The following is a 16,744-nucleotide window of genomic DNA, read 5'->3' as shown; positions in this document are numbered from 1 at the left end:
CAAAGCAATCCCATAGGGCCAGCAACCCACTCTGTGGCCTTAAGTGGCTGTTCGTTCCCCTTTGTAACGAATGGGACATGCTGCTGGCGGGCAAGGGGCCACCAAGAAACCCTTCACCCTCGCCAAGACCCAGGTGAAGCTGCACTCAGAAAGCCAGCTCAGCTGGCGCAGGTAGCACAGTGGCACTGAGCTAAGGTGGTGGTCCCATGGGTTTTCAGTGTGGGGCCTTAGGACTCTTGGGATGCGTTCCTGGCTCCTGAAGGACATTGGGTTTGTGGGTTAGAGCAGGGCTGGGGGAAGGGGGCAGGGAAGGATGGAGGAGGAGTCAGGACTCTGGGGTTTAACTCTTAGCTCTAGAAAGAAGAAAGGGCTAATCATCAACTCCAGGGGGCCTGGTGTCAGGACTCCTGGGTTCTCTTCTCAGGTCTGGCTGGGAACGGGGGCTCACAACTAAGACATGGGACAAGGAGTCAGACTCTGGAGGGTTGTCATTTTGGGCAACCAGGACTCTCACCCTTACTTATTGTGTGACCAGGGCAGCATATTCCTTCCCCTCACTTTCTCCACCTGTGAAATGGGAAGGAGGGCACTTGCTAGCCTGACTAAAGCCTTTGTTATTTAAACAATAGCTTCCCTTGTGAGAGGGGTGAAGGAAGCCCTTTGTGTGTTGCCTGCTTTAGCCTGCCGGCCATGCAGCTGGCCAGAAAAGGGACCACACATCCAGCAGGTTTGCAGACCCACTCTCACTCTCTCCTGAAGCGTCACAGAGAAAGCTACCCATGCTTCTGGCACGGCTGACACTGGCTCCTACTCCTGGCTCTGCCTAAGCAATTCCTTTGAAAATGCTGCTGGCACCTGGCTCATCGGTCAGCTACAGGAAGGCTCAGCAGAGAACTGGGCTCATGAGAATCACTTTCTGCCTCATTCTCCCCCTGCCCCCAAGGCAGTGGCAGCCGGCACCTCCTCTGTATCCACATGGTTACAGCAGGCCCTGCCCATCTGAGTTAGGGCAGACGCAGAGCCCAGCTAGCAGCTATTACCTCCTGTGTAGATTCAGCTTTAAAAGCAAACCGGAGGGCCAGCCTGAAAGAGACTCTGCATGTGCACGAGAGACAGTGTCTGCCTCAGTCCTCCTGTGTGGGCGATGAGATCGCCTCCCCTTTGCAGCCTGGCAGGCCTGGACCTTGGGGAGCACCCTTCAGCTCCTTAGCGAGTCACTATCTCGCCCTGTGGTCTGAGCTGAAGGCTGCAGCACTCCTGCGAGGCTCCAGACACACCCTGTCTGTTCCCTCGCCCTTGCAGAGGAGGCTCTTCTGGTTGCCCAAGCTAGCTGTTGGAGTTGGGCATCTGCCCTTGGCTAGCTCGCGCCAGGTCACTGCTGCACACAGTTTTTGCTATTGCTCTCCTCTTCTGCTGGGGGCATGTGAGCTGCACAGACCCTGCTGGCTCTAACTGCCAGGCTGATGTCTTTTACAGAGGGCATGTCCAGACTTCCCAGATAGAAAGGACATCGGTGCTGTGGCTTGCTTGCCTCTGCTCCTCCGGACAGGTCTTTCCCTCAGAGACAGGGAGTGGGTCTCCAGGCCAGGCCTCTGGTTCGCAGTACCTCCTGACTCTTTCAGAGGTCAGGGGAACGCTGCAGCGCCCCTGGGGAGCTTCAGGCCCCCAACCCTCTGTAAATCAGACCAGACGGGAACTTTTTCAGCTCCTGCCGGGAGGCTTAGCCCTTTGCCTTTCATCTAGGCAAAGTGAGCTCCAGCCAGTTCTAATGTAAGTGAAAGGGCCTCTGCCTGTTCTTCCTGGTCCGGGCCTGGGAGACCCCCTTCCTCTCTCTTGGGGCAGGTGGGCAGTGATTACGTTCTGCAATGCTGTGGACTTGAGCCTGGGATGTGCTGAGCTGCAAGGGGCTGTATGGGGATGCTGTGGCTAGAAGAGAGAGCAGGGGGGATCAGAAATCCACACTTCTGACATTTTCAGTTTCTGCAGCCTCAGCTGCACAGCGCTCCTGCCTTTCACTTCAACAGGCTGGAACCACACTACACCAGCACTGCAGATGCTGCAGCTGGGTTGTGAAGCCCAGGACAGTCCTCAGACTCTGCGCTCCAGCCTGAGTGGAAACGGCCGCCCCGCTGTTCTTAGCACGGTAGCGCAAGCCCCAGCAGCCTGAGTGTGGAGCAGGCTCTGAGCCCTGCAGCTGTGGGCTTTAACTGCAGGCAGTGTGTGATCTCTGGGCTGTGCTGATGGGGTGCGGTGGCAGGGGCCACACCGGGGGGCTACCTGGGGCTCAAGGAACAGCTGCTTGAGTGTGACAGGCAGCACAGCGGGGCCCTTCTGTAATTCAGTTTGTTTAATAACACGGGAGGGGCTCCCAGGAGAGCATTCAGGTCCCTGCTGTTCTGGGCCAAAGCCTGCTAAGCTAAAACCAGGCCGGGGCTGACTGGGACAAACTGTCCTTTTCTGAGATGCTGGGGTGGGAATCAGCTTAACTCCCTCATCACCAGGCTGGAGGGAGGGATGGCCAGCTCCTTGTGTGTACAGCCTCTCTCATGCCACAGCCTCACCCTCGCTGCTTTTGTTCAGCTGGGGAGCAATCCCATTATTTCAGCTCCTGCTAGGAGATGCTGCCCGCACTCCTCCCCTGTCAGCTGTGGCAGGGAAGTCCCCAGGCCATGGCAGTTTGCTGGAAGGGTCACTCATGTGCCTCCCCTCTTTGGCTGGCATCCCCAGGGCAGCAGCCAGATAAAGCTCTCTCCCAGGCTAGCACTTGCACAGCACCAGCAGCTCCCGGTGGAGGCAGGACTAAACCCCAGGCACTTGAGGGGCGTTGCTGCCATGCTGAAAGTGCTCTTTGTGTGAGCTCTGCAAGCCTGGGAGTGCAGCGGCAGGAGGACGTGGGTGTTGCTCTCCTGAACTGATTGGCCAGCGGCTCAGTAATGCCTCAGGTGCTGGGCACAGTCCCTGCAGGGCATGCCAGCCAGCAGGTGAGTGCCACACAGGGCTCCAGCCTGAGGCACCAGATCCCGCTGTGCCCAGCAGTAGTCCCATGCAGTCACAAGGGGGAGCAGAGGGGCAGCCCATAAAGGAGGCGGCTTTGCAAACCCAGGCAGTGCAGTGGAGAGATGTGGGCTGATGGAAGATGGAATAAAGCAGGGAACTCCAGTTCGGGCCTCCACGTGCCTCCTGTGGGACCACAGAAGTCAGCATCGGTATGTGAACCACATCTTGCTGCAGAGGGCCTGAGCCCAGGGCTGGGGACCACTTTAACCCCCAAGAAGAGTAAGGGGAGAACACAGCCCTGCACCCGATGATTTGGGAGGGGAGGGGGCACAGGCTGGGCCAAAGCCAGGGCAGTGCTAGCTTACACCGGGTGAGGCCCCCGGTCAGCTGCCGCCTGGAGAATGAAAGACCTACTCAGCCGTTCCAGGGCAGTCCCTTGGTGGGTGTTGTGGCATTTGCCTGGTGACTGTGTTATGATGCACCAGTGCTCAGTCAAGATCCTGCTGCATCCTGGTCCACACAGCACCAGCATGTCCCACACCGATGGTTCTGTGCGCCTGCAATTGCAAACAAACAGCTCCCTGGCTAGGCGAGGTGGCTCGCCTCCACCTTCACGCTCCTCTTCGCTTCTCCTTCAAGCTGACTTCACGGGACAGCTCCAGCTGGAGAACTTTAAAAGCTGCAATGTCTCAGGAGGGCTTGGCGGGAGGACCTTGCGCTCAGCCCTGGAGAACTGACCCCATTGGCTTAGACTATGGAACATGCAAAATGGCAGTGACTGGAATGTGGGGGTGTGGAGACTTCACAGCTGGCTGGTCGTCGCTCCAAAGGGTTCCTTGCAGCAGCTGGAGTAGCTCCATTGTGAGTGAAACCAGGTGGCACTGAGCTGTTTTCAGACGGAGTCCAGGCCCTGCCCTGTGTCCTAGGGCTGCTCCCCATTTCTGCTCGTTGCTATGGAGGATAGCACAAGGAACCAAGCAGCAGGCAGTTCCAGAGGTTGGCCTGCCCTGGAAAGACCCCTCTGTCTGATGGGGGTGGGGAGCCCCAACTGCCCGTATCTAATCCCCATCCACCCCCACGTTGGCCTGGAAGTGCAGCATCTGTTCTGCTCCTCTGGCAGAGTGAGATCCAGAGCAGCTCCCGGCTGCCGGCAGGGTCACTGCACTGGGGGATCGGCCCCAGTTCACTCTCGTATTGCAGCCAGGCTCTCCAGAGGCTGCTGGTTGGACCCCTGCTGCCGGGTGCTTGCGAGGTGCTCAGCCAGCAGGCGAATGGTGCAGGGCTGGCCGGGTTTGTCTCCTGCTGGACTGCATAGGCACGCCCAGTGTTGGTGGTGGATGGTGAAGCTGCCTGCCCTGACCCTGCCTGCTGGCTGCTCAACACAGGGTCGCTGGATACTCTGTCCAGCACTGTCATGGCACACTCAGGCCTAGCCTTTGTCTCCATGGTAACCAAAGGGGGAGGCCTACCTTTAATTACTGTCATCATTGGTGGGAACCTGGCAAAGGCACAGGGGGACTCAGCCAAGGAGAGATCCCTTCATGCCAGGGGCCCACGAGGACTAGAGCCTGCCTTGGTCACCCCACGGAACACAGGCGCCAGTGGCAGCATGTACGTGAGAGGAACGGGCCTGGTGCTGCGAGCTGGCATGGAACATGCACCCTGGGGGGGCTGGGGCTGATCGGTTTAGCCTGATTAAAGAAAACGGGAAGCATTAGTTCATGCCAAAGTGAGGACCTGGCTGCATGACACACCGTGGGAGTGGCCCACTCCAAGGCGCAGCATGGGCTGCTGAGGGAGCTGGAAGCTGCTGTACCAGGTAAGGTTCATTCCCCCCACTCCCCATTCTGCAGCCAGTAACAGGGAGCATGCAAGGGGCAGCTCTGAATGCAAAGGAAGAGGCCCTCTTTCCACATCTCCTCTGGGGCAGGAGAGTTGCTGGTCGGTCAGCCAGCAGGGCTGCAGCTCCGTGCAGGGAAAGAAAGGCAGACACTTGCGAAAACCATGGGACAGCTGCCACCCCCACTGCAGGGCACTGATTGAGTGTGGGCTCTGGCGCATGAACCACAGTCCCTGTGGAGCTGTCTGATGAAATCCCCAAAACGGCTGTCACACATCACACTGCTCAGCAGCCACGAGGTTACAGAGCTCAGCAGCAGCTGGATGTGTTCCCCAGCCCCCAGAACTCCTGTGCCCAATGTTCCCACTGATCTTTTCCATCCAGGTGCACTGAGGTACGTGTGGACATGAGCCACCAGGAGAAACACAACACCTAGCCGAATGGCCACCCAAACACTCAGCTTACCGGGACCCTGCTTGTGCCCTTTATCTACCCCGCTCAGCCCGCGCTGCCTGGCACCAGTTGCTGTTTCAGCACCTGCCAGCTGAGTGGGCCACTCTCACTCCTCACAGGGAGCTGGTGTTGCTGAGACACTGCACACACTATGGCCTCCTCTGCCAGCAGAGCTACAGCCTGTGCAGGCATCTGGCCACAGCAACTCCACTCCCAAGTCATGTGTCAAGATCTGGAAGACATCTGCTAAAGCCTGCTCAAGTGTCAGTCATTCCACCAGTCCCTGGAAGCCCAATAAAGTGAGCCAGAGTCCAGGGCGTCCCGTTCACCCCACTGTCCAGTGCATGGCTGGCATGTCCTGGGGGGACTTTGGAGTAACATGGAACTTTCCTTACCACTGGGGCAGGTGTCACTTCCCCAGCTCAAAGCCCCCAACTGTTCCCAGCCTTACCAGCGTTCTGCAGCAGGAGCAAAGGTTGTGGAGACAGGCTCACGGACAAACTAGCCAAGACACCCCAACCAAGGGATGGATGAGGGCTCCGTAAAATCCCCCAACCAGGGGAAAAACCTGCCTTGTTTTGCTTCCCAAGCTGTAGCCCTGGGTTAGAGAAAAGGTAAGATGTCTCTGTCGACCGCAGGGGGACGAGTGGAGCCCTGTCAAGTCCTTGGCTGGAGCCTGTTGAGAATGTTCTAACCGGGAAGGAAACTGAGGCAGGATCTCCATGGCTTGGTATGGGAAGGAGTCAGTGGGTGGGTGTGAGGGACAATGTGCTGGGCCCAGCCTGTGTTTCCCTCCTGGGTCACTTCCTTGAGACACACCCTTACCATGATGCCAGTGAGCAGGCAGACGCCTTTCCCACAGTAGGTGTGAGGCACCATGTCACCATAGCCAATGGAGAGGAAGGTGATGGAGATGAGCCACATGGCACCCAGGAAGTTGCTGGTCACATCCTGCTGATCGTGGTACCTGCCAGGGAGACACACCTCAACGTAAGCAGAGCTGACCGGGAACCACGGATCCCACACAACCTCCCTTCCCCCCCTCCCAGTACCTCTGCCAGATCTGATGATGGTGCTCATGGAACCAGGACCTTGTCTACCCACTTCCTAGTCCCCAGTATCAGAAAGCAGCTGCAGACACCAACCAACCACCCGTCTTCTTCCTGCATGCTGACAGGCATTTCCCATGGCCTCAGGCCTCCAACTTCCCATGTTGGATGTCTGCAACCCTGCCACTGTATGGCCTCAGGCCCACAGCTTAGAACCAGGCAATGCCACAGCAGATGGGCTCAAAACGTTACCGGCAGCAAGATTACGGAATCAGATGTGTGCACCTCCCTCCCCGGATACAATTAACCTTGGCCTGAAGGACTTGTCCAGCAGGATTGCAAAATCAGGAGTAAATATTAATAACGCAACAGACTGTTCCCTGCAGCAGCAATTTCACAATTTCCTCATCAGACCCCCTTGCGCACACGCCCCTGCACACACAGACCCAGCGGAAAGTCTCTTTCGCTGTCAATCAGCATTGTAGTCAGAGTTCAGGGAAATACCATCCAGCCCCACCCGCATGGTGGCCATGCTGCTGGGCAGGGAGGTCTGTCTGATTGGGAAACAGACAGGACTGGATGGAGTGGAGGGGGGCAGGCTGAGAGCTGCTGCTGGGTTCCCGCCAGCTGCTCAGCCTGGCAAAGCTCCTTGTGAACTGTTCACGTACATACACAATGTCGTCTCCTGCAAACTCCTCTCACCACCGCCCTGGAGGGATGGGACTCCCGAGAACAAATTTCTTCACCTCATGGCACAACCAGAACACAACTCTCTTGGTTTACATCACAGAGAGCTTTGGGCTGGATTCTGTGCTTGGGCTCACACTGGTGACCACCTTCATTAAGGGGTGTTGGACAGCAATGGAAGCTCACCGATTGCTTTGCAAAAGGAGTGTGCCTTTCACATTGGCCCTGGACTGCGGCTGAGCACACACACGCCCCCTGCAAACAACTAACCCAAACTAAAGCAGCAGTTGGCAATTTCAGCCCCTTCCGACAGCTTTACACCTCGTTCTGAACTCCTCTGGTTAGCAGAGTGGGCTGCAGCCAAGAGGCTTGTAAAACAAGACAGAGGGAGAAGGGGAAGCTAGTACCAATCCAATATTAATGTTCTAACCTTGCATCTTCTACCACACTGCGCACACGCACACCCAGCCACTGCCTGAGCTCAGGGAGAGGAGACACCCTCTGTCAGGCTAACCAATACGCGCCCCCCACCCCCAACTCTGCCCTGGTCTCCTGGCGGCCTCCTAGAGAAGAGGTTCAGGTTCCACTTCAGGAAAGCCTCCGGCCCAGCCCCCGCAGTCTTGTGAACGCGCTTTGCTCTAAGCGTGTGAAAAGCCAAGGGCCTCCTAACCCCAGCCACTAACTCCAGGCAACCTCGGTAATGTTTCCATTACCGAGTTCTGGCCTTTGGAACATGCACAACACTGACTTCTGGTCCATTTCCTGCCCTGACAAGCTCAGCCAGCTCTCTGGCTGGCCCCCAGAGCCTCAGCTGCTTCTCTTCCTGTTCCGAGGCAGCAGAGAGGCCCCAGACCTCTGCAGACATGCCTTGTCACAGGCCTCTGCCAGATCCCTCAGGCTCAGTTCAGGCCAGGCCAGTCCAGCTCCTCGGCAGGTACGGAGCCGGTAAATGGGAGGAGCTGAGAGGTGAAGCAGAACCACTGGGCTACACATACAGCAGCAATGGACTCTGGTCTGGTTATTGCTGGTCTCTTTCCCCAGTCACTGGCCCAGGACACCTTGCCCTCTCGAACAACTCAGCTAGGTGGAAGATGGGGCTTGCCATGGGTATGAACAACATTCTAGGAGGTGTTGCTTGTGACAGACAGCAGGGAGCTAGGCTCCATGGCCAAAGGCTCCTTTCAGTCCCGTGTTCCAGCCACACGAGCCCCAGGAGCGACGAGAGCCTGCCCTTGTGGGTCTTGGCATCAGGGTTTCTTCTAATTGTTTCCATCCATGCACAGAATAAGTTTAGTTACATGCACCAATGCAAGTGCAGACGTGCACCACAAATAAATACACACTGCCAGCTGCGGGCGCTCTGCTAATCCGCTGAGCGCCCCTGAATCTCTCCTGGCCGGTCGCCCAAGCACTCACCTTACAAGGCACATGGCTTGGGACTCTCATGCCAAATGCACCCCCTGCTTCTTACTGCCTTGCCCCAGAAGTGTGCTCAAAGCGTCACCTTTCAGTGCTGGGGCATGCAATCCAGCCCTCTCCAGCAGAAGGCAGGCAGCTGTGATGCGAGGATGCACGGGAGGAGTGATTTAAAAAGGGGAAGCGCTGGCACAGGTCTACAGGCAACAGAGGGCACAGCCCAATGTGCAGTTACCCTGATTGTTTTCTGCATGGGTAGAGTCGTAGTCAAGACAGTATGTCACTTCCAGCAAGCAGCAGTGGAAGAAGCCCACTCCTTCCCTTGGCTTGTAACACAGAGCCACTCAAAAGGCACCCAACCTTGTAAGGCAGCTCCAGTGATCTGGTGTCCGGGCATGAGGAGAGTCACAGCTCCTGCTGAATTCCAGACCCAGCCATGACTCCATGGGTTCCTCCGACTCTCCTTCTTCTGCTTGCTCTGCCCCCCAGGACTCATTTCTAGCACACTTGGCAGACAAGGGCATTGGCTGCTTCCTGGGAGTGAATCTGCCAGAGCCTGCTAGCTTCTCGGGGTGGGTTTCTCTCTGCTTCCTCATGAAATCCCTAAGGGAAATCAGATGGAGCTTTGGGCAATTTCCTCCTGACCAATTTGTCCAAGTTTCTCAACACCAAATTCTCTGAATTTTATTATTTTTATTTCCCCAAATCACCCGTCAAGAGTCCATGTAAATATCTCATTCCCCTCCCTAGTATTGGCACAGAGATGGCTAGTGGTTAGAGCAGGGGAGCAAAACGTAGGGGTGGACCCCTTGGGAGGTGAAATTTCCTAAGAGGGCACAGCACAATCGGCTGCTGGGTCTCAGGCACATCTGTCGAAACCTGTGACTGGCTTTATGTTTGTGTATTCACAGTTTTCACATGCTACAGACTTATTTTCTTACATGGGCCGAAAGGGGTTTTTTCAATTAACATAACCAACATCTCCATCGGCTGGGGTTTCATTAGACGCTGCCTAATGAACTAGGCTAAGTAGTTAGTGCTGTGCTAATTGCATGGACAAAAAATGGGGCCTGATGTAAGAAGTCTGGGAATCGGGGCTTCTTGCTGCTATTCCCAGCTCTTTGCTGGAGAGTGTGGTCTGCCGGCTAGAGCAGGAGACTGGAGGTCACAGCTCTGATTCCTGTTGCCCGCTCTCTCACACGGAGACGACACCCAGCCTGCCCAGAGATCCATGCTGACAGGCAGTGCTCTGGACTCAGAGACGGAGGATGCTGCTGGAGTGCAACTCAGGCGCATGGCTGTTCCTCCTCCACATGGGGGAGAGGTTTCTGTTGGAAGTAACAGAGTAGGGTCAGGCCAGTCCCCAGCTCCTGAAGCAGTGGGTCAGAGGCACAAGATGTCTGCGTGGAGAAGACCAGACATTCCTCTTGCTGTGGCTGTTTGGGGTGAGAGACACCACAAGTCACTCATGAACCCTGTGCTCAGAGGCAGCCCGCGATCAAGCTGAGTGCAATTCTCCAGGGCGCTGTGGAGGGAGGCCTTGCATCTTCTGGATGGCGCGGCTGATGCAGAGTGGTACTGCCAGCTGTAGTGGAGGGAAGATGTGCTCCGCCCTTCTCCCTCACAGACAGATCCCCAAGGTGCAGGTCCCTGGGAGAGGGAGGTGGGAAAAGTCTCCTTGCCCCAGTGCTGGGAGAGCCAGGGCAGAGCTCTCAGGTTGTGCCAGTGCCTTGTTTCCTGAGCTTGCCTGCAGGTCCACACCCCACTGCCCAGTCACAGGGGAGCTGCTCTGAAAAGCCCCTCTGAGAATGCTGAGTGCCCGGGGCCAGTCAGCTCGATGCCCGAGTCGCCTGCTGCAGTGTGGCTGCCTGGAAACCAAAGGGCATGGGAACATCCTGCACTTAGGGGAGGTGCTGAAAACAGGCTCAGAACTTTGCAATCAATGTTAAAGAATCTCCCAGCACAGAAGACAAGGGGGCCCTTTCTGACCCACCTGCGCATGCCCCTGAGACTAGACAACCCAGCATTCTGTGGGAACCAGAAGACAGGTACCCACTCTGAAGCAAACAGCTCGCGAGTTAGTGCCTACCTAGGGACTGGGGGATGTTTGAGAGACAGACCCAAAGGCCTGGCACTAAACAAAACAAGCTTCTCTCTTGCCACAGTAGGTCTCACATTCCATTCCAAAGCCAGAAGGGATCACTGGGATGGCACAGTCCAACCTCCTGCGTGAAGCAGGCCACAGGACTTCCCAGACTTCGGCCCTCTGAACGAGCACGCAGCTTTTAGACACAACAGTGTCACGTGCACGAGAGTTCAGGAACACCACAGGGAGTCGGGGAAGCAGAGGAGAAGGTGGGAGCTGGGTCTGCAGAAGGGCAGACGGGGTTGCCCTCAGTCTGTTCCCCTCCCTTTCTCTGCACAGACAATCACGTGGGGCTAGCGTGCAGCTGTGCCCAGCTATGGGCACCACTTGTGTTACCACAAATCTAAGGGTGTGGTGGGTGCAGAGGAGGCTCAGGGGCTGTAAGTAGCACTGTCAGTTCGGTAGGTGGTGCTGCTTCCTGCTGAGTCAGTCCCAGCGACTGCCAGCCTGCCTGCGACAGGCTCCATCCTCTGTCTGGAGAAAAGATGCTGAGTAAATAGGGGTGGTTACCATCTTGAGCCCCTGGGGAAGACATGCACCAGCACAGTCCTACCCTCTAGCCTCAGCACAGCCAATAGCACAGCTATAAGCCTGGAAACACTGAAGCCTGGGAGAGGGAAGAGGCAGTCGCCAGTGACCTCCAGCAGGCTGAGCTGGGGGAGACAGGCACCCTGAAGCAATGACCTTTGTGCCCAACACAGGTCCTGAGTTGGATTCACCTGCAGGGCCTGGCTCCTCTGCCTCCCCGCAGCAAAGAGCAGTGTGTCTGGTCAGCTACGCACGTAACCATTAAGGGGGAGCGTTAGTACAGCCGAGCCAAGCCAGACCTGCGAATGCCAACTCTCTGGGGTGAGTGCCAACACCAAGGATGCCCCCAGCCTTGCTCTGCACTACGCCCCAGGGGCTCCCCCTCGCAGGCTGACTTGCACTTGGCGGGTCGCTGCTTTCTTTGCTACGCTGCCAGCAGAACATTCCTCCTCCTGCAAAGGGCTTCCCCATCAGACAGCTGGGCAGCAGCTCAGAGTGGCGCCTGCCTGCCCTGGGCAGGGTGGGAGTGCGAGTGCTGCAGCAGGAGCCCGGCAGCTGAGAACACCACGAGGCTTCCAAAGGAGACAGGCTGGGCGCAGGCCAACGTACCGAGCTTCCCCTTTTCCCCAAGGAGCGCTTTTAGCACCTGGCCAGCGGGCGTGACCTGTCTGGGGAACACTGCAGGAGCTGCCTGAAGGGCCACGCTCACCCCACAGGCTGCTGCTGCTGCTCAGACCAGCGGTTGCTTCCCACCACCCACTTCCCTGCGCTGGCAGGGCACAGCCACGCTGCTGCTGCTGCAGCGGGGAGCATGCACATGCTGGCTGCTTGGCTTCCCAGGGCATCGCTTTCCTTGACAGGCTCCTCTGGGGCACAGCCATTCCCTACCACACCAAGCCTCCTTCCAAGGGCACTGCCAGAGCTGGTCTAAGCTCAGCCTGCCCTGCACCTCAGCCCAATTAGGAAGTGGAGTAGCTGAATCCAAGAGCATGTGTTACTACTCTAGGGTCAAGCCCAGCGAACCAGCCAGCCAGTCCACTGGCTCTTGTAAGTGTCATCGGAGAGGCAGCTCTGGGGGGCAGGAAATGGCCTTCCAGAGGAGCTGCGACAGTGCCTGGCAGAAGGGGGCAAACGGGGCTCCTCTGAGGGGCAGTCGCCATGGCACAGACCTGGCAGGGGGTTGGAGAGGCTAAGCACAGACACTGGTTGAATGAGCCATGCACGGCTGCAGCTGGACTGGGGCATGAATGGAGGTAATGCAGTGCCCATTGGGAGAGCACCCAGACCTGCGCTGCTGAGCAGCAATCACCCAGCTGGGACCAGCCACTGAGAACTCACCCTGGAGCTGCACCCTGGGCTGCCTTGTCGCCCAGCCACATGCCTACGGTGGCCCAGCACTGTCCGACCTTGCCTGGGACACGGTGTGGAGGCAGTGAGCTACCTGGAGCCAAGCCACTAGATGGGCGTGAATGCCCCGGTGTGTAAGGAAGCAGCCAGTGGAAGTGTGGGGGTGTCACTGTGGGAAGTACCTCGGCTCAGCGCACCAGGAATCGGGCGGGGGGGGGGGAAAAATGGGGGCAAAACAGGAGCTGCCAACCACACGGTGCTTCAGAGCAGCCTGTTCCCAACAGGCGCGGTCACCGTAGGGAGCAGACTGATGAGTTGCTAAGCAACGCAAAGCCTTTGAAAGCCCACAGCCCGCCGTGACAGCAGGCGGGAGCAGGGAACCAGCAGAGCCAGGATAACAGAGCAATGGGCTGAAGGCAAAGGCCCCACACTACAGAGCCCCCCACGAACACTGAGGTCCCGGGTTCCAGGTGCCCACTTCCCCAGAGCACCTCAGCAGAGGCCACGGAGAGCCGCCTCCCTGGCGACTCTACAGGGATGACCCCAGCGTAGAGCCAACCGCCACCGGGCCAGCCCAAGGCAGTGCTGACAGACACACACGAGGCTCTACGACACCCCCACACGCACTCTGTGCGGAGCTCTGCCCTGGCAGACACCAGCTCTCCCACCTGTCACGCTTGGGCAGCGCTGGTACCACACGCCAGGCCTGCATCTGAATGCCCACCACTCTGCCTGGCAGAGCGCGTGGAGGGGGCCAGATCCCTCACCCCCCCCCCCCCCCCCCCGAGCGCACCTGCCCTTCCGTGTAGGGCCAAGCACCTGTCACAGCACCACAGAGTGCTGGGCTTGGGTGACCAAGACTCAGGGTGTAGGTCACTTATGAGAGGGAAGCCTGAGCCCGACAGCTGTGGGGTCAGGGCAGGCACCCCACTGAACGCGAGCTTGCAGGGCACTGCCACGCGATGCCGATGTGCAAACACAGAAACACTGAACAGAAAGAGGGATGTGGCCAAGCATCAGGGAAGCCATCCCTGGAGTCCTGGGGCACTTCTGGGGCCCGCCCGGCAGACAGCACAGTGAAGAATTGCGAGGGGTTTATAAAGAGCTACCGGAAGACTTCCGGGCCTGGGAAAACCAAGTGGCTTAGTATAACCAATGCGAGCTAGGGCAGAGACCCACTAAGGCTGGTCTGCCTGCCTGGGGCGCAAGGCAGCAGCACAGGGAGCTCTCAGCCAGGGAATGCCCAGCCGTGGGAAATAGGGATGATTGCTTACACATGAGGAGTTAGTTTGGTGCCTCGTGTCAGGGCTGGCTGGGTCCTGGGGCCACGGCTTAGCTGGGTCTCTAGGCATTAGCTGAGGGTTTGGTGGCAGCTGCCATGTCTGAGACCAGAACTGGGCCAGCGAGAGATGGAGGGAGGCAAATGCTACGGAGGAGACGCTGAGCTGCCCGCACAGGCTGTGCTGTGGGCTCCTCCCAGCAGTGATCAGCTTCCGCGGGTGAAGGCAGGGGCTGCCCAAGGGACAAGGGAAGCAGGAGAGACCCCAGGACCCAAGGAAAGAAGATGGGGAGAAGATGCTCCGAGGCCATGGGTCAGCACAGAGGCCTGTGTGCAGGTGGCCTGCGCATGTCCTCCCGCTCCTGGCAGCCCTGCCCCTCCCCTGCTTCCTGCTCCAGGGTTCCCCCTGCCACGGGGCAACAAGCTCACTGGAGGGGGAAGCGGAGCAGGGCCCAGGCTCCCAGCTAGCACTTCTCTCGCCCAACCAGCACTGCCTATTGTCAGGCAAATGGTAGGGGCAGGGCAGGCATCAAAGGAGGCGGCTGAGAGCCCTTCTGATTCATTAGCCTCTCTGCTTTCCTGGTGCTTTTATCACTGCTGCTCTGCAGCAAACAGCCCTGCCTCAGAGCAGCGCAGCCTTCCCACACAGCCACGTCCATGGAGACCAGGCCACCACCAGCCACTGGCCAGCGCTGGAGACTCAGACCAAGCCCCGACTGTTCGTCTGTCCGTGGGTCTCCTCACCACCAGACCTGCGCATCTCAGTCCTCAAGAGCCAGCGCTGTGTTCCTTGTGCCTCATGCACCACTCCCTCCCCAAGGCCGGGCTTGTGTCTCCTGGTTTGTTTGGCACCTGGCTCTGTGGGCTCCCGGTCATGCACTGCCATCCCGCTCCCTGCGCACGGCAGCTCTCAGCACTGCCCTGCTCACCGCAGCGGCCGCCTCACTGGCCCTGAGAAAGGCAGGCGACCCCGCTCGGAGCTAGGCAGAGCCCCTGGCTGCCAGCTCCGTCGGCTGTCGCCCAGCCTCCGCTGCCCACTTGTCACATGTCCACGCAAGCTCCTGAGGATTTCCTCCTGCACTGCCTCTCGCGCAGGGACAGACACCCTCAGTCGTGTCTGCAGCCGCCTGCCAGTCCCTCTGCAAAGCATCGCCTTGAGTGATGTGCTCCAAGCCTGGATGATGGGCTGCAGAGACACTGGGCAGCACTCTCTCACCTGTGCTCCTCTGCCTGCCTGCTGGGATCCCTCTTGGCTGACACACACCAGGAGTGCTTGCGGGTAGGGACTGTCTTTTTGTTCTGCGTTAGCGTAGCTCCTAGTGCCGGGGATGTGGCCTCTGACTCATGCTCCCATGGCTGATAGTAACAACACGGCAGCGTGGGCAGCCGCTTCTGGACAAGGACTTTGGATGACAAGAGACCACTGACCCCACTGAATGGCTCTCCATGATCAATGCCATCAGGCTGACCTTAGAATCACCTGCAGGGAACTTTTCTCCCTGCTAGCTTCACAGCCTCCCCTTTCTGTCTGCCACTCAGTCAGTTCCCCGGGCCCCCTCAGCCCCGCAGACCCCTGCCTCAATTGCCCTACTTGTTAGGGTCAGGTGGTCAGAAAGCTTTGACATGGAGCTGGATCCAGGGTAAAACCTCTGCCCCGTTGCTGCCCAGCCAGTAAAGGGGCCAGTGGGGAGCAGAGGGGTACAGAAGGGCACCTAAGGAGAACACAGAGGTTCAAGGAGACAGTAAGCAGAGAGCAGGACGCCCCCAGAGGCAGCTTGTGTGCATGAAGCCAGGGAAGAACCAGCAGTTAGATTTGATCTGTACCCACAAAGCACTCAGTGCTGAATTGCTGCCTGGCAAGCAGTGGCACCGTGGGCGTCTGACTCAGCCCGGGGACAGCCTGCCTCTCCCACCTGTCACTGTCAGACCGAGGCTCTGGGAAAGCCGCTCAGTTCAGCAAACGTGCTAATTCCCCACTTGGAAGGGTTTAATCAGGGACCTTCATGGACAGATCTGAGCCATGCTGGGGGGATATCAGGCGTGCCCCGCGGGATGTCAGCAGCCATCTGTACCCCTCGTGTGTCACGATTAACACAACCCTGCTGCCACGCCACGTCTGCATTCTGGCCCTAAAGCACCCTGGAGAGCCTCTATGACCCGGTAACGGCCCCTCTGCTGGCAGGCGCCCTGGCAGGGGTGCGAACCAAGCACCAAAAAGGAGACATACCCCTGCACCCCCAGCCTAGGAGTGCACTCGCTGCCCCAGAGCCGCTCGCGGTAAGGGGCATGTCTCAGTCCTGGCGAGGTGCTCACCCAGCGCTGCTGTGTGACCGTGTTTCACGACAGTCGCTAGCAGTGGAGTGAGAGCTTGGCGTTATTCTGCACCATGTGCATCTCCAGCAGCTCCCCACTGCAGTGCTATCAGGTCATCACAGAACCCTAGGGCTGGAAGGGACCTCAGGAGGTCACCAAGTCCAGCCCCATGCCCAAAGCAGGATCAACCCCCACTAAGTCATCCCAGCCAGGACCTTGTTAAGCCAGGACTTAAACACCCTAGGGATGGAGAATCCACCCCCCTCCCAGGCAGCACACTCCAGAGCTTCACCACCCGCCTGGTGCAGTAGTTTTCCCTAATATCTAACCTGCACCTCTCCCTCTGTAACTTCAGAGCATTGCTCCTTGTTCTGCCGTCTGTCACCCTGAGAACAGTTTCTCACCCTCCTCTTCAGGGCTCCCCTTCAGGAAGTTGGAGGCTGCTATTAAATCAGTCCTCAATCTTCTCTTCTGTAAACTAAACGAGCCCAAATCCCTCAGCCTCTCCTCATAGATCTTGTGCTCCAGCCCCTTAATCATTTTTGTTGCCCTTTGCTGAACCTGCTTCAGCACAGCCACATCCTTTCTGTACTGGGGGGCCCAAAACTGGATGCAATAATCCAGATGTGGCCTCACCAGTAATGAATAGGGGGGAACAACCACTTCTCTAGATCTGCTCCCAATACCCC

The 16,744-nt window shown here is 58.0% G+C and overlaps 1 protein-coding gene across 6 annotated transcripts in view; it reads right to left on the bottom strand.

The window, feature by feature from the left end:
- Nucleotides 1-16,744, bottom strand: part of KCNN3 (potassium calcium-activated channel subfamily N member 3) — a 72,470-nt gene that overhangs the window by 17,916 nt on the left and 37,810 nt on the right. For all 6 annotated transcript variants that reach the window (XM_074980600.1, XM_074980601.1, XM_074980602.1 and 3 more), the window contains exon 4: nucleotides 6,116-6,257. In XM_074980600.1, coding sequence (XP_074836701.1) covers nucleotides 6,116-6,257 — 142 coding nt within the window. The remainder of the gene's footprint in view (nucleotides 1-6,115; nucleotides 6,258-16,744) is intronic.

This window comes from Carettochelys insculpta, chromosome 30, assembly GCF_033958435.1.
Source record: "Carettochelys insculpta isolate YL-2023 chromosome 30, ASM3395843v1, whole genome shotgun sequence".
Taxonomy (NCBI): Eukaryota; Metazoa; Chordata; order Testudines; family Carettochelyidae; genus Carettochelys; species Carettochelys insculpta.
This window is presented reverse-complemented; position numbering and strand designations above follow the sequence as displayed.